This window comes from Oncorhynchus masou, chromosome 9 (genome assembly GCF_036934945.1).
Source record: "Oncorhynchus masou masou isolate Uvic2021 chromosome 9, UVic_Omas_1.1, whole genome shotgun sequence".
Lineage (NCBI taxonomy): Eukaryota > Metazoa > Chordata > Actinopteri > Salmoniformes > Salmonidae > Oncorhynchus > Oncorhynchus masou.
In genome coordinates this window covers 27290468-27316866 of record NC_088220.1, presented here as the reverse complement: position 1 = coordinate 27316866, position 26399 = coordinate 27290468, and the positions used below count along the sequence as shown (strand labels likewise).

The 26399-nt window shown below is 45.3% G+C and overlaps 1 protein-coding gene across 1 annotated transcript in view; it reads right to left on the bottom strand.

The window, feature by feature from the left end:
• LOC135545768 (dedicator of cytokinesis protein 2-like) overlaps positions 1 to 26399 on the bottom strand; it is a 135243-nt gene that overhangs the window by 90384 nt on the left and 18460 nt on the right. The window contains 4 exon segments of the mRNA XM_064973616.1: positions 12390 to 12496; positions 14584 to 14654; positions 15238 to 15346; positions 22244 to 22378. Of these exon segments, the coding sequence (XP_064829688.1) occupies positions 12390 to 12496; positions 14584 to 14654; positions 15238 to 15346; positions 22244 to 22378 (422 nt within the window).

The window sequence follows — 26399 nt, the reverse complement described above, 5'->3', positions numbered from 1 at the left end:
TCCAGTATGGTTCCTTTCTTCTACCATCCCATCCAGTATGGTTCATTTCTTCTACCATCCCATCTAGTATGGTTCATTTCTTCTACAATCCCATCCAGTATGGTGTTCTTTCTTCTACCATCCCATCCAGTATGGTTCTCTCTTCTACCATCCCATCCAGTATGGTTACTTTATTCTACTATCCCATCCAGTATGGTTCCTCTCTTCTACCATACCATCCAGTATGGTGTCTTTCTTCTACCATACCATCCAGTATGGTTACTTTATTCTACTATCCCATCCAGTATGGTTCCTCTCTTCTACCATACCATCCAGTATGGTGTCTTTCTTCTACCATCCCATCCAATATGGTGTCTTTCTTCTACCATCCCATCCAGTATGGTGTCTTTCTTCTACCATCCCATCCAGTATGGTTCCCCTCTTCAAACATCCCATCCAGTATGGTTCCTCTCTTCTACCATCCCATCCGGTAGGGTGTCTGTCTTCTACCATCCCATCCAGTGTGGTTCCTCACTTCTACCATCCCATCCAGTATGGTGTCTTTCTTCTACCATCCCATCCAGTATGGTTCCTTTCTTCTACCATCCCATCCAGTATGGTTCCTCTCTTCTACTATCCCATCCAGTATGGTTCTTTCTTCTACCATCCCATCCAGTATGGTTCCTCTCTTCTACTATCCCATCCAGTATGGTGTCTTTCTTCTACCATCCCATCCAGTATGGTTCCTCTCTTCAAACATCCCATCCAGTATGGTTCCTCTCTTCTACCATCCCATCCAGTATGGTGTCTTTCTTCTACCATCCCATCCAGTATGGTTCCCTCTTCTAACATCCCATCCAGTATGGTTTATTCTTCTACCTATCCCATCCAGTATGGTGTCTTTCTTCTACCATCCCATCCAGTATGGTTCCCTCTTCAAACATCCCATCCAGTATGGTTCTTTCTTCTACCATCCCATCAGTATGGTGTCTTTCTTCTACCATCCCATCCAGTATGGTGTCTTTCTTCTACCATCCCATCCAGTATGGTGTCTTTCTTCTACCATCCCATCCAGTATGGTGTCTTTCTTCTACCATCCCATCCAGTATGGTTCTTTCTTCTACCATCCCATTCAGTATGGTTCTTTCTTTGACCATCCCATCCAGTATGGTTCCCCTCTTCTACCATCCCATCCAGTATGGTGTCGTTCTTCTACCATCCCATCCAGTATGGTTCCCTCTTCTACCATCCCATCCAGTATGGTTCATCTCTTCTACCATCCCATCCAGTATGGTTCCCCTCTTCTACCATCCCATCCAGTATGGTTCCTCTCTTCTACCATCCCATCCAGTATGGTTCCTCTCTTCTACCATCCCATCCAGTATGGTTCCCCTCTTCTACCATCCCATCCAGTATGGTGTCGTTCTTCTACCATCCCATCCAGTATGGTTCCTCTCTTCTACCATCCCATCCAGTATGGTTCCCTCTTCTACCATCCCATCCAGTATGGTTCCCCTCTTCTACCATCCCATCCAGTATGGTGTCGTTCTTCTACCATCCCATCCAGTATGGTTCCTCTCTTCTACCATCCCATCCAGTATGGTTCCCCTCTTCTACCATCCCATCCAGTATGGTTCCCTCTTCTACCATCCCATCCAGTATGGTTCATCTCTTCTACCATCCCATCCAGTATGGTTCATCTCTTCTACCATCCCATCCAGTATGGTTCATCTCTTCTACCATCCCATCCAGAATGGTTCCCTATTCTACCATCCCATCCAGTATGGTTCCCTCTTCTACCATCCCATCCAGTATGGTTCATCTCTTCTACCATCCCATCCAGTATGGTTCCCCTCTTCTACCATCCCATCCAGTATGGTGTCGTTCTTCTACCATCCCATCCGGTATGGTTCCCCTCTTCTACCATCCCATCCAGTATGGTGTCATTCTTCTACCATCCCATCCAGTATGGTTCCTCTCTTCTACCATCCCATCCAGTATGGTTCCCCTCTTCTACCATCCCATCCAGTATGGTTCCCTCTTCTACCATCCCATCCAGTATGGTTCCCTCTTCTACCATCCCATCCAGTATGGTTCCCCTCTTCTACCATACCATCCAGTATGGTTCCCTTCTTCTACCATCCCATCCAGTATGGTTCCCCTCTTCTACCATCCCATCCAGTATGGTTCCCCTCTTCTACCATCCCATCCAGTATGGTGTCGTTCTTCTACCATCCCATCCGGTATGGTTCCCCTCTTCTACCATCCCATCCAGTATGGTGTCATTCTTCTACCATCCCATCCAGTATGGTTCCCCTTTTCTACCATCCCATCTGGTTGTGATGTCTTCAACCTGTCACACTGATTGTCTGACGGAATAAAATTTATTGTAAATTGAGCCATTATTGCTTCTCATAAATGTTTTTGGGCAACCAGAAACAGATTAGCCATTGTGACAGACACGTGCATTTGTGTGTGTGTGCGCATGTGTTTGAACAGTATGTGCCTGCCAGGCTCCTTAATCCATGGAGTGTATGTCAAATTAATCTAGAGGGAAAAAATCCAATCCGTTGAAACGTCACACATGGTCCATGGATGCAACCCTGTGTCATAAACCCCAGGACAGAGGCAACCAGTCCAAGAAACACACACACACACACACACAAATATCAAGAACACACACATAGAACCCCCCCCCATCGGCACACATACACAAACAAACATTCACTATGTGCCGTACATACCATACACGTACGGTTACGGTCACAAGACCAGGCCTCCTAATTGTCCCTTGAATTTCTAAGCAAACAGCTGGAGGCAGGGCTTTCTCCTATAGAGCTCCATTTTTATGGAACAGTCTGCCTACCCATGTCAGAGACGCAAACTCGGTCTCAACCTTTAAGTCTTTACTGAAGACTCATCTCTTCAGTGGGTCATATGATTGAGTGTAGTCATGGCCCAGGAGTGGGAAGGTGAACGGAAAGGCTCTGGAGCAATGAACCCCCTTGCTGTCTCTGCCTGGCCGGTTCCCCTCTTTCCACTGGGATTCTCTGCCTCTAACCCTATTACAGGGGCTGAGTCACTGGCTTACTGGGGCTCTCCATCCCGTCCCTGGAAGGGGTGTCGTCACCTGAGTGGGTTGATTCACTGATGTGGTCATTCTGTCTGGGTTGGCCATCCCATCCAGTTGGTTGTGCCATGGCGGAGATCTTTGTGGGCTATACTCAGCCTTGTCTCAGGATGGTAAGTTGGCGGTTGAAGATATCCCTCTAGTGGTGTGGGGGCTGTGCTTTGGCAAAGTGGGTGGGGTTATATCCTTCCTGTTTGGACCTGTTTGGACCTGTGTCCTCGGATGGGGCCACAGTGTCTCCTGACCCCACCTGTCTCAGCCTCCAGTATTTATGCTGCAGTAGTTTGTGTCGGGGGCTGGGTCAGTTTGTTATATCTGGAGTACTTCTCCTGTCCTACGGTGTCCTGTGTGAATCTAATGTACGTTCTCTAATTCTCTCCTTCTCTCTCTCTCTTTCTCTCTCTCGGAGGACCTGAGCCCTAGGACCATGCCCCAGGACTACATCCTGACATGATGACTCCTTGCTGTCCCCAGTCCACCTGGCCGTGCTGCTGCTCCAGTTTCAACTGTTCTGCATTATTATTATTCAACCATGCTGGTCATTTATGAACATTTGAACATCTTGGCCATGTTCTGTTATAATCTCCATCCGGCACAGCCAGAAGAGGACTGGCCACCATCACATAGCCTGGTTGCTCTCTAGGTTTCTTCCTAGGTTTTGGCCTTTCTAGGGAGTTTTTCCTAACCACCGTGCTTGTACACCTGCATTGCTTGCTGTTTGGGGTTTTAGGCTGGGGTTCTGTACAGCACTTTGAGATATCAGCTGATGTAAGAAGGGCTATATAAATACATTTGATTTGATTTGATTTAATGTATTGGGAGGCAGAAAGGTAGATTCACTATGTATTGGGAGGCAGACAGGTAGATTCACTATGTATTGGGAGGCAGACAGGTAGATTCACTATGTATTGGGAGGCAGACAGGTAGATTCACTATGTATTGGGAGGATCACAGGTAGATTCACTACGTATTGGGAGGTAGACAGGTAGATTCACTATGTATTGGGAGGCAGACAGGTAGATTCACTACCATTGGGAGGCAGACAGGTAGATTCACTATGTATTGGGAGGCAGACAGGTAGATTCACTATGTATTGGGAGGTAGACAGGTAGATTCACTATGTATTGGGAGACAGACAGGTAGATTCACTATGTATTGGGAGGTAGACAGGTAGATTCACTATGTATTGGGAGGCAGACAGGTAGATTCACATTATTGGGAGGTAGACAGGTAGATTCACTATGTATTGGGAGGCAGACAGGTAGATTCACTATGTATTGGGAGGCAGACAGGTAGATTCACTATGTATTGGGAGGCAGACAGGTAGATTCACTATGTATTGGGAGGATGACAGGTAGATTCACTACGTATTGGGAGGTAGACAGGTAGATTCACTATGTATTGGGAGGTAGACAAGATTCACTATGTATTGGGAGGCAGACATGTAGATTCACTATGTATTGGGAGGATCACAGGTAGATTCACTACGTATTGGGAGGTAGACAGGTAGATTCACTATGTATTGGGAGGCAGACAGGTAGATTCACACACGTATTGGGAGGCAGACAGGTAGATTCACTATGTATTGGGAGGCAGACAGGTAGATTCACTCTGTATTGGGAGGCAGACAGGTAGATTCACTATGTATTGGGAGGCAGACAGGTAGATTCACTGTGTATTGGGAGGCAGACAGGTAGATTCACTACGTATTGGGAGGTAGACAGGTAGATTCACTATGTATTGGGAGGATCACAGGTAGATTCACTACGTATTGGGAGGTAGACAGGTAGATTCACTATGTATTGGGAGGCAGACAGGTAGATTCACTATGTATTGGGAGGCAGACAGGTAGATTCACTATGTATTGGGAGGATGACAGGTAGATTCACTATGTATTGGGAGGTAGACAGGTAGATTCACTATGTATTGGGAGGATCACAGGTAGATTCACTACGTATTGGGAGGTAGACAGGTAGATTCACTATGTATTGGGAGGCAGACAGGTAGATTCACTACTGGGAGGCAGACAGGTAGATTCACTATGTATTGGGAGGCAGACAGGTAGATTCACTATGTATTGGGAGGCAGACAGGTAGATTCACTATGTATTGGGAGGCAGACAGGTAGATTCACTATGTATTGGGAGGATCACAGGTAGATTCACTACGTATTGGGAGGTAGACAGGTAGATTCACTATGTATTGGGAGGCAGACAGGTAGATTCACTACGTATTGGGAGGCAGACAGGTAGATTCACTATGTATTGGGAGGCAGATAGGTAGATTCACTATGTATTGGGAGGTAGACAGGTAGATTCACTATGTATTGGGAGACAGGGTAGATTCACTATGTATTGGGAGGTAGACAGGTAGATTCACTATGTATTGGGAGGCAGACAGGTAGATTCACTACGCATTGGGAGGTAGACAGGTAGATTCACTATGTATTGGGAGGCAGACAGGTAGATTCACTATGTATTGGGAGGCAGACAGGTAGATTCACTATGTATTGGGAGGCAGACAGGTAGATTCACTATGTATTGGGAGGATGACAGGTAGATTTACGTATTGGGAGGTAGACAGGTAGATTCACTATGTATTGGGAGGTAGACAGGTAGATTCACTATGTATTGGGAGGCAGACATGTAGATTCACTATGTATTGGGAGGATCACAGGTAGATTCACTACGTATTGGGAGGTAGACAGGTAGATTCACTATGTATTGGGAGGCAGATGTTCCCCATCCCAGGTAGATTCACTACGTATTGGGAGGCAGACAGGTAGATTCACTATGTATTGGGAGGCAGACAGGTAGATTCACTATGTATTGGGAGGCAGACAGGTAGATTCACTATGTATTGGGAGGCAGACAGGTAGATTCACTGTGTATTGGGAGGCAGACAGGTAGATTCACTACGTATTGGGAGGTAGACAGGTAGATTCACTATGTATTGGGAGGATCACAGGTAGATTCACTACGTATTGGGAGGTAGACAGGTAGATTCACTATGTATTGGGAGGCAGACAGGTAGATTCACTATGTATTGGGAGGCAGACAGGTAGATTCACTATGTATTGGGAGGATGACAGGTAGATTCACTATGTATTGGGAGGTAGACAGGTAGATTCACTACGTATTGGGAGGCAGACAGGTAGATTCACTATGTATTGGGAGGTAGACAGGTAGATTCACTACGTATTGGGAGGCAGACAGGTAGATTCACTACGTATTGGGAGGTAGACAGGTAGATTCACTATGTATTGGGAGGCAGACAGGTAGATTCACTAACGTATTGGGAGGTAGACAGGTAGATTCACTATGTATTGGGAGGTAGACAGGTAGATTCACTACGTATTGGGAGGCAGACAGGTAGATTCACTATGTATTGGGAGGTAGACAGGTAGATTCACTATGTATTGGGAGGCAGACAGGTAGATTCACTACGTATTGGGAGGTAGACGGGTAGATTCACTATGTATTGGGAGGCAGACAGGTAGATTCACTGTGTATTGGGAGGTAGACAGGTAGATTCACTACGTATTGGGAGGCAGACAGGTAGATTCACTATGTATTGGGAGGCAGACAGGTAGATTCACTGTGTATTGGGAGGTAGACAGGTAGATTCACTGTGTATTGGGAGTCAGACAGGTAGATTCACTATGTATTGGGAGGCAGACAGGTAGATTCACTTCGTATTGGGAGGCAGACAGGTAGATTCACTATGTATTGGGAGGCAGACAGGTAGATTCACTATGTATTGGGAGGCAGACAGGTAGATTCACTATGTATTGGGAGGCAGACAGGTAGATTCACTATGTATTGGGAGGATCACAGGTAGATTCACTACGTATTGGGAGGTAGACAGGTAGATTCACTATGTATTGGGAGGCAGACAGGTAGATTCACTACGTATTGGGAGGCAGACAGGTAGATTCACTATGTATTGGGAGGCAGACAGGTAGATTCACTATGTATTGGGAGGTAGACAGGTAGATTCACTATGTATTGGGAGACAGACAGGTAGATTCACTATGTATTGGGAGGTAGACAGGTAGATTCACTATGTATTGGGAGGCAGACAGGTAGATTCACTACGTATTGGGAGGTAGACAGGTAGATTCACTATGTATTGGGAGGCAGACAGGTAGATTCACTATGTATTGGGAGGCAGACAGGTAGATTCACTATGTATTGGGAGGCAGACAGGTAGATTCACTATGTATTGGGAGGATGACAGGTAGATTCACTACGTATTGGGAGGTAGACAGGTAGATTCACTATGTATTGGGAGGTAGACAGGTAGATTCACTATGTATTGGGAGGCAGACATGTAGATTCACTATGTATTGGGAGGATCACAGGTAGATTCACTACGTATTGGGAGGTAGACAGGTAGATTCACTATGTATTGGGAGGCAGACAGGTAGATTCACTACGTATTGGGAGGCAGACAGGTAGATTCACTATGTATTGGGAGGCAGACAGGTAGATTCACTATGTATTGGGAGGCAGACAGGTAGATTCACTATGTATTGGGAGGCAGACAGGTAGATTCACTGTGTATTGGGAGGCAGACAGGTAGATTCACTACGTATTGGGAGGTAGACAGGTAGATTCACTATGTATTGGGAGGATCACAGGTAGATTCACTATGTATTGGGAGGTAGACAGGTAGATTCACTATGTATTGGGAGGCAGACAGGTAGATTCACTATGTATTGGGAGGCAGACAGGTAGATTCACTATGTATTGGGAGGATGACAGGTAGATTCACTATGTATTGGGAGGTAGACAGGTAGATTCACTACGTATTGGGAGGCAGACAGGTAGATTCACTATGTATTGGGAGGTAGACAGGTAGATTCACTACGTATTGGAAGGCAGACAGGTAGATTCACTACGTATTGGGAGGTAGACAGGTAGATTCACTATGTATTGGGAGGCAGACAGGTAGATTCACTACGTATTGGGAGGTAGACAGGTAGATTCACTATGTATTGGGAGGTAGACAGGTAGATTCACTACGTATTGGGAGGCAGACAGGTAGATTCACTATGTATTGGGAGGTAGACAGGTAGATTCACTATGTATTGGGAGGCAGACAGGTAGATTCACTACGTATTGGGAGGTAGACAGGTAGATTCACTATGTATTGGGAGGCAGACAGGTAGATTCACTGTGTATTGGGAGGTAGACAGGTAGATTCACTACGTATTGGGAGGCAGACAGGTAGATTCACTATGTATTGGGAGGCAGACAGGTAGATTCACTGTGTATTGGGAGGCAGACAGGTAGATTCACTACGTATTGGGAGGTAGACAGGTAGATTCACTGTGTATTGGGAGGCAGACAGGTAGATTCACTACGTATTGGGAGGTAGACAGGTAGATTCACTACGTATTGGGAGGCAGACAGGTAGATTCACTACGTATTGGGAGGCAGACAGGTAGATTCACTGTGTATTGGGAGTCAGACAGGTAGATTCACTATGTATTGGGAGGCAGACAGGTAGATTCACTTCGTATTGGGAGGCAGACAGGTAGATTCACTATGTATTGGGAGGCAGACAGGTAGATTCACTGTGTATTGGGACTCAGACAACTAGATTCACTATGTATTGGGAGGCAGACAGGTAGATTCACTATGTATTGGGAGGCAGACAGGTAGATTCACTTCGTATTGGGAGGTAGACAGGTAGATTCACTGCGTATTGGGAGGCAGACAGGTAGATTCACTACGTATTGGGAGGTAGACAGGTAGATTCACTGTGTATTGGGAGGCAGACAGGTAGATTCACTACGTATTGGGAGGCAGACAGGTAGATTCACTACGTATTGGGAGGCAGACAGGTAGATTCACTACGTATTGGGAGGCAGACAGGTAGATTCACTGTGTATTGGGAGTCAGACAGGTAGATTCACTATGTATTGGGAGGCAGACAGGTAGATTCACTACGTATTGGGAGGCAGACAGGTAGATTCACTACGTATTGGGAGGCAGACAGGTAGATTCACTATGTATTTGGAGGCAGACAGGTAGATTCACTACGTATTGGGAGGGAGTGATGTCAGACCAGAACCCTTTAGCTGGTATAAAATGTACTCCCCTCCTGCATATTTGACTGGCCTAAACGCTCTCCCACAAACTGGCTCACATCTACAACCCAAGACCAAATGCATCTCAATTACAATGAGTCACCCCTTATTTAGCGGCTCAGGGTTGAGACGGTATGAAAGACTAAATAAATGGATAAGAACTGCAGATGAACAGGGAACATTTGAATTGGGTTAGGAATCGTCACAGGGTGATTCATTAATGTCACAACTGACCAGTGACAGGCTCGGAGGGAGACAGAGGCACGCTGATGAGCTACATGAACTTTGTGTGTGTCCATCCTGCTAACAAACGCAGAGGTCAATCTCTCTCTCTCTCTCTCTCTCTCTCTCTCTCTCTCCCTCTCTCCATCAACAATTTCCTCCCATCTCTCCCATGACATTACTCTTTCCTCACTCCCTCTGTCCCCCCTCTCTCTCCCCTCCCTCTCCCCTCTCTGTTAATGCAGAGTGACTCTGGGCACAGTGACAGTTGGCCATCCGCCGAGGTGCGCTCGGAGCCCCTGGGGGAATCAATCACCGCCAACGCGATCAATATGGGAGAAGCGTCCAGGCCATGCCACTCCGCGATGTTGAGCTCCCCACAACTCTACCCCCACTGTCCCCGTCCCCAACTATACCAGGCAGCTACCGGGCATGGCTGACTGATGACTCACCCATGGCAACGTCGTCCAAAAACAACATCGATAATCATCAACCGCAAACCAGCTAAATAACACACACACACACATCCCAGACACAACAACATCTGTCACCCGGAGACAAAGACGGGCCAGGGAGCGGGGAACAGGGAGGAGAGAGGAAGGGGGTGATAAGGGACGAAGGGGAGCGGGGTAGCTGTCTGTCTAACTACCAATGAGCCTCTTCTGCTACTGGGCTCTCTCTCTCTCTGTCTCTGTCTCTGTCTCTGTCTCTGTCTCTCTCTCTCTCTCTCTCGCTCTCTCTTTAACATATTCATTCCGATATCAGTTAAAAAAAAACAAACAGTGGAGGGGGGCGCTGTGACAATGATGCCAAAATGTCAGACGTGTCTGTCTCCGTGGAGATGGTTCGGTAACGGACCACTTATCAGGAGCCAATTAGAGAACAGTAGCACCAGAGGTCTCCATCAATCAGACTGGGGAGGGGGGGGGCTACTAAGGATTGGCCACTTATCACATCACTACTGGCCAATTAGGCCTTCGTAATAGGCTCTGAGTGGAGGGAAGGAGAGGGAGTGTAGTGGGCCGTATTGTGTTTGAATCGTGATGTAAGGTACTTAATTAAGGCTAGAAATAACAAAAAACATTTTTTAGAAGTATTTAACTTTCATACGCTCACAAGTGCAATACACCAAATTAGAGCTTAACTTCTTATTAATATACCCATCATGTCCGATTTCAAAAAGGCTTTACAGCGAAAGCACTCCATATGATTATGTTAGGTCAGAGCCTAGTCACAAAAAAACATACAGCCATTTTTTAGCCAAAGAGAAGTCACAAAAAAGCAGAAATAGAGATCAAATGAATCACTAACCTTTGATGATCTTCATCAGATGGCATTCATAGGACTTCATGTTACACAATACATGTATGTTTTGTTCGATAAAGTTCATATTTATATCCAAAAATCTCTACCTGTCTGCGTATTATGTTCAATAATGTTGCACCTCGAAAACATCTGGTGAATTTGCAGAGAACCACATCAATTTACAGAAATACTCATAATACACTTTGATAAAATATACAAGTGTTATGCACAGAATTAAAGATATACTTCTCCTTAATGCAACCGCTGTGTCAGATTTTAAAAAAGCTTTACGGAAAAAGCACACCATGCAATAATCTGAGTACAGCGCTCAGACACAAAAACAAGCCATACAGATACCCACCATGTTGTGGAGTCAGTAAAAGTCAGAAATAGCTTTATAAATATTCACTTACCTTTGAAGATCTTCATCAGAATGCACTCCCAGGAATCCCAGTTCCACAATAAATGTTTGTTTTGTTCGATAAAGTCCATCATTTATGTCCAAATACCTCCTTTTTGTTGGCGCGTTTCGTTCACCAATCGAAATTCACGAGGCGCAGGCACTTAGTCCAGACAAAGTCAAAAAGTTCTATTACAGTTCATAGAAACATGTCAACGATGTATAGAATCAATCTTTAGGATGTTTTTATCATAAATCTTCAATAATGTTCCAACCGGAAAATTCCTTTGTCTTTAGAAATGAAAAGGAACGCTGCTCGCTCTCACGGCCGTGCGCATGATTTAGCTCATGGCCTTCTGCCAAGCCCCTTAGTCAAACAGCTCTTATTCGCTCCCCCTTCACAGTAGAAGCCTGAAACAAGGTTCTAAAGACTGTTGACATCTAGTGGCCTTAGGAAGTGCAATATGACCCCATGTCACTGTATCTTGGAAAGGCAATGAGTTGAAAACTACAAACCTCAGATTTCCCACATCCTGGTTAGATTTTTCTCAGGTTTTCACCTGCCATATGAGTTCTGTTATAGTCACTGACCGCAAACCAGCTAAATAACACACACACACACACACACATCCCAGACACAACAACATCTGTCACCCGGAGACAAAGACGGGCCAGGGAGCAGGGAACAGGGAGGAGAGAGGAAGGGGGTGATAAGGGACGAAGGGGAGCGGGGTAGCTGTCTGTCTAACTACCAATGAGCCTCTTCTGCTACTGGGCTCTCTCTCTCTCTGTCTCTGTCTCTGTCTCTGTCTCTGTCTCTCTCTCTCTCTCTTAGGAAGTGCAATATGACCCCATGTCACTGTAACTTGGAAAGGCAATGAGTTGAAAACTACAAACCTCAGATTTCCCACTTCCTGGTTAGATTTTTCTCAGGTATTCACCTGCCATATGAGTTCTGTTATAGTCACTGACATAATCCAAACAGTTTTAGAAACTTCAGAGTGTTTTCTATCCAAATCTACTACTAGTATGCATATACAGTGCCTTTTCATCCGAACGTGAAAATGCTGCCCCCTATCCCAAATAGGTTTTTAAGAAGTATGATCTGATAGTGGGCAGGCCTTGATCTCACCAAACAGGCCTAATATTGAAATATCTTACTAGATAAGGCATGTGATTGGTTGGCTGCTCAACATGGAGGTCAGTCATTGCTCAGTTGCCTAGCATGGAGGGACCTGATTGGTCAGTCTGTCTTACCCTGCTTCTGGAAGAGTTTGCTGCTGACAATCTCTGTCATGGAGGCCACCTTGTGTTTCTGCAGCTTGTCAGGAGGGATACAGGTGTAGAAGTCATACAGCAACCGACTGGAGAGACGGAAAGAGGGAGAGAGGGATGAAGAGGTAGGGGTGTAAAGACAGGGTATATAACCATATAAACATGTGTTTCCCATACCAGTAAAGCCCTGTTAATGGAGAGTCTGATAGGGTACGGAGAGAGACGGACGGAAAGAGATGCAAGGAAATGGACAGGGGAGCTACAGTGTTAATAAAATACGTTCATTTCAGTTGTAAACAGCACATGGTTCATTTCATGTAGAGTGGTTTTCTATGCGCTTTTATTCAATCAGGAAGTCTTCTAAGCTCAGGTGCGAGGCGAACTCTACCGCAGCATATATGAATAGCATTACACCATTACCACAACAGATGAAATTACATGGGTTATTCAAAACGAAACACTAAATGCCATTCTGCCTGACCTGAGCAGACTCAGGAGGAAAGAGACACAGATACAGCTAGACAGCACAGAGACTGGAGTTGCTTCCCCAACAGCACCATGTCCCCTATATAGTGCACTACTTTTGACCAGGGGCATACAGGGTGCCATTAGGGACACCGCCTAGCTGGGCCTCATGAAAACAGACGAGCCAAACTGACGACGGACACTAATGAAGACACCAGTTGGTGTCACCCTAATCGCCCGTAATCCAATCAAATAATGATTCAACGAGCCGGTCACAAAGGCTTGGCCGCTTCGTAGGGAGATTGAGCATGGGGGCTGCCATTCCACACTACCCATTACAGCACCTCCATTAGCCAGACGAACAACACAAATGGAATAATAAAGCCAACTGCTTTTATTTCAGTTTTCTGGACAGTAGAAATAACATTTCCGTGGTGCCGCGCATGCTAATCAGGCTCTGTAATTATCTGAGAGTAATTCAAAACTGAAAGGTCATGTTATTGTATTATATACAGCTGTCGGTCTGTCTTACAGCAGGCCTGCTCCCGACTTGGAGCAGGCCTGCTGGTTGTTTGTGTTAATTGGCGCTCCCATAATGGCCCAGCGTACTGCAACAAAGGGTTGACATATCAACATGGGCGCCCTCATAACAGACATTTTATGATTATTGTTGGTCCAGTCAACTATCTTCAGGGCATCTTGTCATCTCCTCCATATCCTCACTCATTCAGCCACTGAATCTGCACCAGTAGACTACATATCAACCACGATTGAACACATCAAGATGAGGATGTTGTTGTGTCTGTTGGGATCTGGTGTGTGTATTGGGATCTGTTGTGTGTATTGGGATCTGTTGTTGTGTGTGTTGGGATCTGTTTTGTATACTGTTTTGTATATTGGGATCAGTTGTGTGTTTTGGGATATGTTGATGTGTGTATTGGTATATGTTTTGTGTATTGGGATCTATTTTGTTTATCTTAACCATCTTTGAGAGAGAGAGAGAGAGAGAGAGACACTATCAGTCTGGTCCAGGTAACACCTCCATAACATTGTGTTGTCACTCAGCCACTCCAGAGACAACAGGCCAGACAGATGTAGACTGTCTGAACACACATCTCAGAGTCACACACACACCCCAGAGAGACAAGTCTCAGACACAGGTCACAGGAAGGTCAGGCCAAAATAAAGACGTTGTCTGGAACCAAATCACTGTTGGTCATACAGAAACTAGAACCATTAAATCATACTGCTAAATTCATGTAAATGGTTCATGTTAAATGCTATAATTCTAAAAGCGTGTCGCAGATAGCCATATCTATATTCATTATGGGTACTGTAAAGGCAAGGCTGTCTGTCTTTTAGGGGTTAATGAAAGGTTAATGGAGGAGGTGGTGAGTCCCTGTGAGTTAAAGAGGACTGGGGAATAAGGTAGTGACCTTGGTAGAGGGCAGGGGGGCAGAGATAGTGTTTAAGACTGCGTTGTTTTTTTGTGTTTATGTGGAGACAATGTGATGAGACAGTCAGAGGGTCAGAGTTGGGGGACGTTGGGTACAGGTGACTGAGGTGAGGAATGAAGTGAGAGACATGTTGCTTCATATGGCATCCTGAGAAGGGTCTGAGTGATGTTGACAGTGGTTCTATTTCCTGTTCCTGTGAGATCTGTGAAAGGGGTCGCCATGGGGTGGTGGAGGCAGTGGAGGATAGCACTCACCTCAGGAGTTTGGCATCAAACACTGTCTCGACATCCTGCAAGACTGTTGGTAGGTACTTCAGAGCAGCCACCTGGAGAGAGAGAGGGAGAACGAGAGAGAGGCAGAGACAGAGAGAGAGAGGCAGAGACAGAGAGAGAGAAAGGCAGAGAAAAGAGAGAGAGAGGCAGAGAAAGAGAGAGAGAGAAAGTGAGAGAGAGAAAGCGAGAGAGAGACAGAGAAAGAGAGAGGCAGAGAAAGTGAGAGAGAGAGGCAGAGGCAGAGACAGAGAGAGAGACAGAGACAGAGATAGAGAGAGAGGCAGACAGAGAGAGAGAGGCAGAGACAGAGAGAGAGAGAGAGGCAGAGACAGAGAGAGAGAGAAAGAGAGGCAGAGAAAGAGAGAGAGAGAAAGAGAGGCAGAGACAGAGAGAGAGAGAAAGAGAGAGAGAGAAAGCGAGAGAGAGACACATGGATGGGGAAAGAATCATAAAACCTGAAATCAGGACAAATGAAGACATCAATAACTGAGCAAGAGAAGAGAAGATGGATAGAGAGTGAGATATAGAGAGTTAAGGGAAGAGAGAGAGGAGTGGAGAAGAGAGGAGAGGAGGAGAGAAGCAGACATGGGATAACAGGAGAGAGGAGGAGAGAGACAGAGAAGTGAGAGTGTTAACCTGCAGTAAGACGGTAGTGTTTTGGTCACTCGTCATCAGGTTGTTGATGGACTCAAAGAGTCTCCGAAGAGACTCCTCAAACTCTTCCTGTTCTTTTCCTTCATACAACCTGGAGAGAGAGAGAGAGAGAGAGAGAGAGAGAGAGAGAGAGGGGGGCATGGTTAATATCTAAAACAGGAATTAAAGAATTAATGAAATTAAAGAGTGAATGAAATTAAAGAGTGAAAGTGTACCAAACTCCAACACCATCATTAAGTTTGCTGACGACACAACAGTGGTAGGCCTGATCACCGACAACGATGAGACAGCCTATAGGGAGGAGGTCAGAGACCTGGCAGTGTGGTGACAGGACAACAATCGCTCCCTCACCGTGATTAAGACAAAGGAGATGATCGTAGACTACAGGAAAAGGAGGATCGGGTATGCCCCCATTCTCATTGATGGGGCTGTAGTGGAGCAGGTTGAGAGCTTCAAGTTCATTGGTGTCCACATCACCAACCAATTTTCATGGTCCGAACATACCAAAACAGTCGTGAAGAGGGCACGACAACTTCTATTCCCCCTCAGGAGACTGAAAAGATTTGGTATAGGTCCTTAAAACCTCTAAAAGTTATACAGCTGCACCATAAGAGAGCATCCTGAATGGTTGCATCACCACCTGGTATGGCAACTGCTTGGCCTCCAACCGCAAGGCACTACAGAGGGTAGTGTGTACAGCCCAGTACATCACTGGGGCCAAGCTTCCTGCCATGCAGGACCTCTATACCAGGCGGTGTCAGAGGAAGGCCCTAACAATTGACCAAGACTCCAGCCACCATAGTTATAGACTGTTCTCTCTGCACGGCAAGTGATACCGGAGCGCCAAGTCTAGGTCCAAAAGGCTCCATAACAGCTTCTACCCCCAAGCCATAAGACTCCTGAACAGCTAATCAAATGCCTACCCGGACAATTTCCATTGCCCCATTGACTCTATACCGGTACCCCCTGTATACAGTCTCCACATTGACTCTATACCGGTACCCCCTGAATACAGTCTCCACATTGACTCTATACCGGTACCCCCTGAATACAGTCTCCACATTGACTCTATACCGGTACCCCCTGAATACAGTCTCCACATTGACTCTATACCGGTACCCCCTGAATACAGTCTCCACATTGACTCTATACCGGTACCCCCTGAATACAGTCTCCACATTGACTCTATACCGGTACCCCCTGTATACAGCTTCCACATTGACTCTGAACTGGTACCCCCTCTATACAGCCTCCACATTGACTCTATACCGGTACCCCCTGTATACAGTCTCCACATTATTACTGTTGTCTGTCTCTGAATACATCCTCTACCAGTTATTAATGTTGTCTGTCTCTAAATACATCCTCTACCAGTTATTAATGTTGTCTGTCTCTGAATACATCCTCTACCAGTTATTAATGTTGTCTGTCTCTGAATACATCCTCTACCAGTTATTAATGTTGTCTGTATCTGAATACATCCTCTACCAGTTATTACTGTTGACTGCCTCTGAATACATCCTCTACCAGTTATTAATGTTGTCTGTCTCTGAATACATCCTCTACCAGTTATTACTGTTGACTGTCTCTGAACACAACGTTAGGCCACTTGTTTCATCCTATATCCTTGTATCCCCAACCACACATCACAATCCTTGTACTTGTCTTGACCTCCCTTTCTATTATTTATTGATCTATTCCACATCTCACTCCTCCTCCCCTGTTGTCCATCCCTACATCCCTTCCCTGGTAAATCATGTATTCCCATCACTCTCCTTTCATCTGAATTCTCCACATTGATCCTCACTCTCCTTTCATCCAGTTATCCCCATTAACTCATGTAATCTCATCACTCTCCTTTCATCTCAATCCTCCTCCCCTATTCTCCATCCCTCCATCCCTACACTGGTACATCATGTATTCCCTGTCTCTCATCTCAATACATCCCTACCCTGGTAACCAGTTATTATCATCCTTTGTCTGTCTTCTGAATCCATCCCTTCCCTACCAGTATTTATTAATCCTTTCATCTAACTGTCCTCCCCTGTTCTCCAATCCACATCCTCTCACTGTAACTCTGTTATGTTAATAGTTGTGGGTGTTCTGGGGAATACATCCTCATTTGGCCAGTTATGACACACAGGGGCATTGACTGCTCTGAATACATCGGGCAGCATTGTCATTACTGAAACAGTTATTAATGTTGTCTGTCTCTGGACATACATCCTCAGGGTACCAGTGGTTATTACTGTTGTTCAAACTGTACAAATCTGTTGTTCTCTGAACACAACTGTTCCTAGGCCATTTGTTTTCATCCTGGTTAAATAAATAAAATCCTTGTTATCCCCAACACACATCACAATCACAATGTACTTGCTCCATTGACGCATGCAAAACACACAAACACTTTCAGTTATTTATTGATCTATTCCACATTTAAACTCAGTTTTTCACAATTCCTGACATTTAATCCTTGTAAAAATTCCCAGTCAGTTAGGATCAGCACTTTATTTTAAGAATGTGAAATGTCAGTAGAGAGAATGATCATCCCTACATCCCTTCCCTGGTAAATCATGTATTCCCATCACTCTCCTTTCATCTCACTCCTCCTCCCCTATTCTCCATCCCTCCATCCCTACCCTGGTAACTCATGTAATCTCATCACTAAATTGTTTAATCTGGGTGAATCTTGGCCCATTCTTCCTGACAGAGCTGGTGTAACTGAGTCAGGTTTGTAGGCGTCCTTGCTCGCACACCCTTTTTCAGTTCTGCCCACACATTTTCTATTGGATTGAGGTCAGGGTTTTGTGATGACCACTCCAATGCCTTGACTTTGCTGTCATTCAGCCATTTTACCACAACTTTGGAAGTATGCTTGGGGTCATTCTCCATTTGGAAGACCCATTTGCAACCCTTTAACTTCCTGACTGATGTCCCTTCAATATATCCACGTAATTTTCTTTTCCCATGGTGCCATCATGTATTCCCATCACTCTGCAGCAAAGCACCCCCACAACATGATGCTCACCCCCATCTTCCGGTTGGGATTCTCCATCCCCCATCCTCTAAACATAACAATGATCATTTTGGCCAAACAGTTATATTTTTGTTTCATCACTATATTTTCCATCGATCTTTGTCCCCATGTGCAGTTCCAAACCTTAGTCTGGCTTTTTTATGATCCTTCTTCCCCGGCCTTTCAGGTTATGTCAATTTAGAACTAATTTTACTGTGGATACAGATGCTTTCATCTGTTAACTCCATCTTCACAGGGTCATTTGCTGTTGTTCTGGGATTGATTTCCTTTTCCCAAAGTATGTTCATTCCTTATCTCCTTCTCTTCCTGTGTCACGTGGTGTTTAACTCTGTGGTAGATGTTAGAGTAGAAGTTGTGGGTGTTGGGGTGGGGAGGACCAGACTTGTGTGAAGTCTACATTGTTTTCTGGTCTTGGCATTTCTTTGGATTTCCCCATGATGTCAAGCAAAGAGGCACTGAGTTTGAAGGTAGGCCTTGAAATACATCCACAGGTGCACCTCCATATGACTCAAATGATGTCAATTAACCTATCAGAAGCTTCTAAAGCCATGATGTCATTTACTGGAATTTTCTAAGCTGTTTAAAGGCACAGTCAACTTAGTGTATGTAAACTTCTGATCCACTGGAATTGTGATTTTCACTGAAAATGCACTGTGTCTGTAAACAGTTGTTGGAAAAATGACTTGTGTCCTGTACAGAGTAGATGTCCTAACCGACTTACCAAAACTATAGTTTGTTAACAAGAAATTGGTGGAGTGGTTGAAAAATGAATTTTAATGACTCCAACCTAAGTGTATGTAAACTTCCGTCTTCAACTGTATGTACACAAAAGCACGAAAAAAGCAACACAATCTTGTCCTAACCCTTTCCCACGGACATTACATACATAATATTATATGTATGTATATTATACGAAACAGAATGCAGACTGATAAACAAGCTATTTCTGACCACTGTGGCCTGTCCCTGTCTGGATCTCCGTACCCTTCTATCCTTGCAGACTCGAGTGTTATCTATACTGAACAAAAAAAAACACAAAGGCAACAATTTCAAAGATTTTACAGAGTTGCAGTTCCTATATTAAAATCAGTCAATTGAAATAAATAAATGAGGTTAATCCATGGATTTCACATGACTGGGAAATGGGTGCAGCCTTGGGTGGGCCTGGCAGGGCATAGGCCCACCCACTGGGAAGCCAGGCCCAGCCAATCAGAATGAGTTTTTCCCCACAAAAGGGCTTTATTACAGACATAAATACTCCTCAGCACCTCAATATGCCACAGCTGTCAGGTGGATGGATTATCTTGGCAAAGGAGAAATGCTCACAAACAGGGATGTAAAACAATCTGTACACAACATTTGAGAGAAATAAGCTTTTTGTGCGTATGGAACATTTCTGGGATTTCTTTTTTAGCTCATGACACATTGGACCAACACTTTACATGTTGCGTTTATATATTTTTTCAGTATGGGACCTAAACAGGAGAACCCATTGAAGAACCCTTTTTGGATTTCATGTAGAACCCTTTCCACAGAGGGTTCTTCATGGAACCCAAAATGACTCTACCTGGAAACATAAAAGGGTTTTTACCTGGAACCAAAAAGGTTTATCCCATGGGGACAGCTAAAGAACCCCTTTGGAACACTTTATTCTAAGAGTGTAGATAAGTGGTTTAGCTCCATTCCCCACAGTGGGACAACAACACTAACTCTGCCCTAATCATGCTCCATTCCCCACAGTGGGACAACAACACTAACTCTGCCCTAACCATGCTCCATTCACCACCATGGGACAACAACACTAACTCTGCTCTAACCAAGCTCCATTCACCACCATGGGACAGCAACACTAACTCTGCTCTAACCATGGTCCATTCCCCACAGTGGGACAACAACACTAACTCTGCCCTAACCATGGTCCATTCACCACAGTGGGACAACAACACTAACTCTGCCCTAACCATGCTCCATTCACCACCATGGGACAACAACACTAACTCTGCCCTAACCATGGTCCATTCATCACCATGGGACAACAACACTAACTCTGCACTAACCATGGTCCATTCACCACAGTGGGACAACAACACTAACTCTGCCCAAACCATGCTCAATTCATCACCATGGGACAACAACACTAACTCTGCCCTAACCATGGTCCATTCACCACCATGGGACAACAACACTAACTCTGCTCTAACCATGGTCCATTCACCACCATGGGACAACAACACTAACTCTGCTCTAACCATGGTCCATTCACCACCATGGGACAACAACACTAACTCTGCCCTAACCATGCTCCATTCACCACCATGGGACAACAACACTAACTCTGCTCTAACCATGGTCCATTCACCACCATGGGACAACAACACTAACTCTGCCCTAACCATGGTCCATTCACCACCATGGGACAACAACACTAACTCTGCCCTAACCATGCTCCATTCACCACCATGGGACAACAACACTAACTCTGCTCTAACCATGGTCCATTCACCACCATGGGACAACAACACTAACTCTGCCCTAATCATGGTCCATTCCCCACAGTGGGACAACAACACTAACTCTGCTCTAACCATGGTCCATTCATCACCATGGGACAACAACACTAACTCTGCCCTAACCATGGTCCATTCACCACCATGGGACAACAACACTAACTCTGCCCTAACCATGGTCCATTCACCACCATGGGACAACAACACTAACTCTGCTCTAACCATGGAGGGAGGGAGGGAGGGAGGGAGGGACTGATTGAATGGTAGGATAAAATAAAGATGAGTGAGAGGGAAACAGAGGGATAAATAAAGACTCATGACTGAAGCAGAAAACAGAGGGATAAATAAAGACTCATGACTGAAGCAGAAAACAGAGGGATAAATAAAGCAGAAAGTTATGGAAGAGAAAGTAAGTGAAACAGAACCGTGAAAGCAGGTTAAAGAAAGAGGTTATAGGAGAGAGATAATATATTTTCTTCTTATATAAATCAGAGTTCTCTTATAGAACTTGAGAAACTTCTGATTCAAACTGATAAATTTTACATGTTGCACACTAAATCATTGATGAGTTTAGGACATGAATGATACTACAGATTCACCTACAGTACAGTATGCTCTCCTCTTGAATACTGATTCTCTAGCGAGTGGGAGGGTGCTGTAGACTTGCAGTTCAGAGAGTTTAAACGTTCTGTGCAGTAGTTAGGTAGACCTGAGAAGAGGGCTGGAAAAATCCATGATTCTAGCATCACACCAGGGAGAGCAATGACAAGTACACTATCACTCTGGGGTTACTGAACCCATAATGTGGTCACACATACATGCAAGTACGTGCATGCATGCACGAGCACTCACTCACTCACTCGCACGCACGCACACACACACACACACACACACACACACACACACACACACACACACACACACACACACACACACACTGCACATTGTCTCTAAAAACGAACTGACAGACCAACAGACCACACAAGACAAACACTGTAGAAGCACTTACAGCGTTGTTTGAGTTCTGCTAATAATCTGTCAGAATCAAATTATGTGACGCTGTTATTATAAATGTTGTTTATGATTAACATATGGAGCTGCCTTCAGCAGAGTTGACGTATAGCAGTGTCTCCTCTTACACGGCTGTTCATTCAGCACTGGGTCTACTTCATCATCAGTGTTCATTAAAAACGCCACTTCATCATCAATGCTTATTAGCAGCATTAGTGCTGCAATCAGCGTCTTTCAGAGCAAGCTGTCTCTGGGAATTAGCTCGGTAATACAATGACACGATCCCTGCGTGTGTGGGAGGGGTGGTGGGAGGGGTGTGTACAAGACCGTAAATGAGTGTGTACATGCGTGAGTGTGTGTGTGCACGCATACATCTGTATATGCTTGTAAGTGTTAGATGGGGAGAAGGAGGCATACACACACACACACTTACTGAGAGTAAAGCATGCGTGAGCGGACAATGAACTTGAAGATGTACTCCAGGGCTTTGAGGGTGCGTAGGTAGTTCTCACACTGCTCCCCTCGACTGGACACATCCAGATACCTCTTCAACACAGACATCAACTTCCTGGGGAGGAGAGGGAGATGGGAGAGGGGGGGTGGGGAAATCTTCATTTCAGAACTGCTAATTACATTTTTCAAACACACACACCACACCACAGCACACTAGGACTATGCTTATATACCACACTGTTCCCAGGAATGGCCTTGGGCTTGCTGGCTAACTGGATTAAAACAATCCAATCCTCTTAAACAATAACAGTTATTACAGAGGATAAGACTATTACTAAAGTGCAACACAATCTGAGGATGCTGTTTAGAAGCTGTCTGAGTCCTAAACGTTAAATGTAACATCAGGAAAAATCTATAACGACACGGCTAGAACTGGGAAAGTCGGTGAATTGACACATAGGAGGATCCTCCATTTTAACACAGATTGGAGGGGAGGGGGCAGAGAGAGGAGAGTGATGGATAAAGTGAGAAAGAGAGAGAGACTAGAGAGTAGCATTGGGTATTTTAGAGCTAAGACTCAGTGAGCCTAGTTTGATTATTCTGGCCAGCCTTCAGTAAAGTGCGAAGGTCAAGTAATCCACCTTATGCTGGTTTCTCAGCCCATAGACTTCTACTGCAGCCCTCAGGCACACAGTATTCACACTGGCACCTGGTGGCTGATTCATGCATTATATACTGACCATACCACTCGGGTCACATGCACGAGCGCTGCAAAATACATTCACACATAAACTCAGCAAAAAAAGAAATGTCCCTTTTTCAGGACCCTGTCTTTCAAAGATAATTCATAAAAATCCAAACAACTTCACATATCTTTATTGTAAAGGGTTTAAAAACTGTTTCCCATGCTTGTTCAATGAGCCATAAAGAAATAATGGACATGCACCTGTGGAACGGTCGTTAAGACACTAACAGCTTACAGACGGTAGGCAATTAAGGTCACAGTTATGAAAACTTAGGACACTAAAGAGGCCTTTCTACTGACTCTGAAAAACATCAAAATAAAGATGCCCAGGGTCCCTGCTCATCTGTGTGAACGTGCCTTAGGCATGCTGCAAGGAGGCATGAGGACTGCAGATGTGGCCAAGTCAATAAATTGCAATGTCTGTACTGTGAGACGCCTAAGACAGCCCTACAGGGAGACAGGATAGACAGTTGGTTGTCCTCGTAGTGGCAGACCACGTGTAACAACACCTGCACAGGATCGGTCCATCCGAACATCACACCTGTGGGACAGGTACAGGATGGCAACAACAACTGCCCGAGTTACACCAGGAACGTACAATCCCTCCATCAGTGCTCAGACTGTCCGCAATAGGCTGAGAGAGGCTGGACTGATGGCTTGTAGGCCTGTTGTAAGGCAGACAGGACTGGCAAAAAGTGCTCTTCACTGACGAGTCACGGTTTTCTCTCACCAGGGGTGTGGTCGGATTCGCGTTTATCATTGAAGGAATAAGCATTACACCGAGGCCTGTACTCTGGATGTACTCTGGAGCGGGAACGATTTGGAGGTGGAGGGTCCATCATGGTCTGGGGCGGTGTGTCACATCATCATTGGACTGAGCTTGTTGTCATTGCAGGCAATCTCAGCACTGTGCATTACAGGGAAGACATCCTCCTACCTCATGTGATACCCTTCCTGCAAGCTCATCCTGACATGACCCTCCAGCATTACAATGCCACCAGCCATACTGCTCGTTCTGTGCGTGATTTCCAGCAAGACAGGAATGTCAGTGTTCTGCCATGGCCAACGAAGAGCCCGGATCTCAATCCCATTGAGCACGTCTGGGACCTGTTGGATCGGAGGGTGGGGGATAGGGACATTCCCTGCAGAAATGTCCGGGAACTTGCAGGTGCCTTGGTGGAAGAGTGGGGTAACATCTCACAGCAAGAACTGGCAAATCTGGTGCAGTCCATGAGGAGGAGATGCACTGCAGTACTCAATGCAGCTGGTAGCCACACCGGATACTGACAGTTACTTTTGATTCGACCCCCCCCCCCCCCCTTTGTTCAGGGACAGATTATTCAATTTCTGTTAGTCACATGTCTGTGGAACTTGTTCAGTTTATATCTCAGTTGTTGAATCTTGTTATGTTCATACAAATATTTACACATGTTAATCTTAGGGCTAGGCCCCTTTTTTCTCGAATTCCGCCTGACTGACGTGCCCAAAGTAAACTGTCTGTTGCTCATGCCCTGAAGCCAGGATATGCATATAATTGGTACCATTGGAAATAAACACTTTGAAGTTTGTAGAAATGTTAAAATAATGTAGGAGACTATAACACAATAGATATGATAGGAGAAAATCCAAAGAAAAACCAACCATAATTTTCTTGAGAGAGAGACCATGCTCTTACAATGGTAAGTATAGGGGCAAAATGAATTCTAGCTCCCAACATGCAATTCCTGTGGCTTCCACTCGGTGTCAGCACTCTATGTTCAAGGTTTCAGGCTTGAAACTTCAGTTTTAGTACAGGGCCACAGTCTTGGAAATTTGTGTTTGGGCGCGATGAAGACAAGACGCACCTGCTAAAATCCATTTCCTATTGAATATACTTCTTTCCGCAAGAAATATTATAGTTTGATTACATTTTAGGGTATCTGAGAAGTAAATAGAAATGTATTTTTACTTGTTGAAACAAAGGTTAGCGGTAGAGTTTCGGATTCCTTTTTCTACATGTTCGGAACGTCCTGAGACGGTCCACGGTCCAGAGCCTCCAGCGACTGTCTGAGATCCAGAGCCTCCAGCGGAGGATTCTCAGTCCAGAGCCTACTGCGAGGGTTCCCAGTCTGGTGTCCCCGGCGATGAACCACGAACCGGAGTCTCCGGCGACGACCTACGGTCCGGTTCATCCAGCGACGATCGACGGTCCGGTTCCTCCGGCGACAAACCATGGTCCGGTTCCTCCGGCGATGATCCATGGTCCGGTTCCTCCGGCGATGATCCATGGTCCGGTTCCTCCAGCGACAAGCCATGGTCCGGTTCCTCCAGCGACAAGCCATGGTCCGGTTCCTCCAGCGACAAGCCATGGTCCGGTTCCTCCAGCGACAAGCCATGGTCCGGTTCCTCCGGCGATGATCCATGGTCCGGAGCATCAGGCGACGCGCCCGAACCAGAGCCGCGCCCGATGGTAGATTCCACCCGGACCCTCCCCTATTGAGTCAGGTTTTGCGGTCGGAGTCCGTACCTTTGGGGGTGGGGGTACTGTCATGCCCTGACCATAGAGAGCTGTTTATTCTCTATGTTGGTTGGGTCGGGTGTGATTTAGGGTGGGTTATCTAGGAGAATTGTATTTCTATGGTGGCCTGATATGGTTCCCAATCAGAGGCAGCTGTTTATCGTTGTCCTCGATTGGGGATCATATTTAGGTCGCCATTTTCCCATTGTGCTTTGTGGGATCTTGTCTAGATATAGTTGCTAGTGAGCATTATTATTAGCTTCACGTATCGTTTGTTCGTTTTGTTCTTTGAAGTTTTAATTTCCAAAATAAAGGATGGAAACATACCACGCTGGTCTGAACGTGACAGTAATTCAATGTATCACAACTCCAGTTGGTCAGAAGTTTACATACACTAAGTTGACTGTGCCTTTAAGCAGCTTGGAAAATTCCAGAAAATGATGTCATGGCTTTAGAAGCTTCTGATAGGCTAATTGACATCATTTGAGTCAATTGGAGTTGTACCTGTGGTTGTATTTCAAGGCCTACCTTCAAACTCAGTGCCTCTTTGCTTGACATCATGGGAAATTTCAAAGAAATCAGCCAAGACCTCAGAAAAAATGTAGACCTCCACAAGTCTGGAACATCCTTCGGAGCAATTTCCAAGCGCCTGAAGTTACCACGTTCATCTGTACAAACAATAGTACGCAAGTATAAACACCTTGGGACCACACAGCCGTCATACCTCTCAGGAAGGAGATGCCTCCTGTCTCCTAGAGATTAACGTACTTTGGTGTGAAAAGTGCAAATCAATCCCAGAACAACAGCACAGGACCTTGTGAAAATGCTGGAGGAAACAGGTACAAAAGTATCTATATCCACAGGAAAACAAGTCCTATATCGAAATAAACTGAA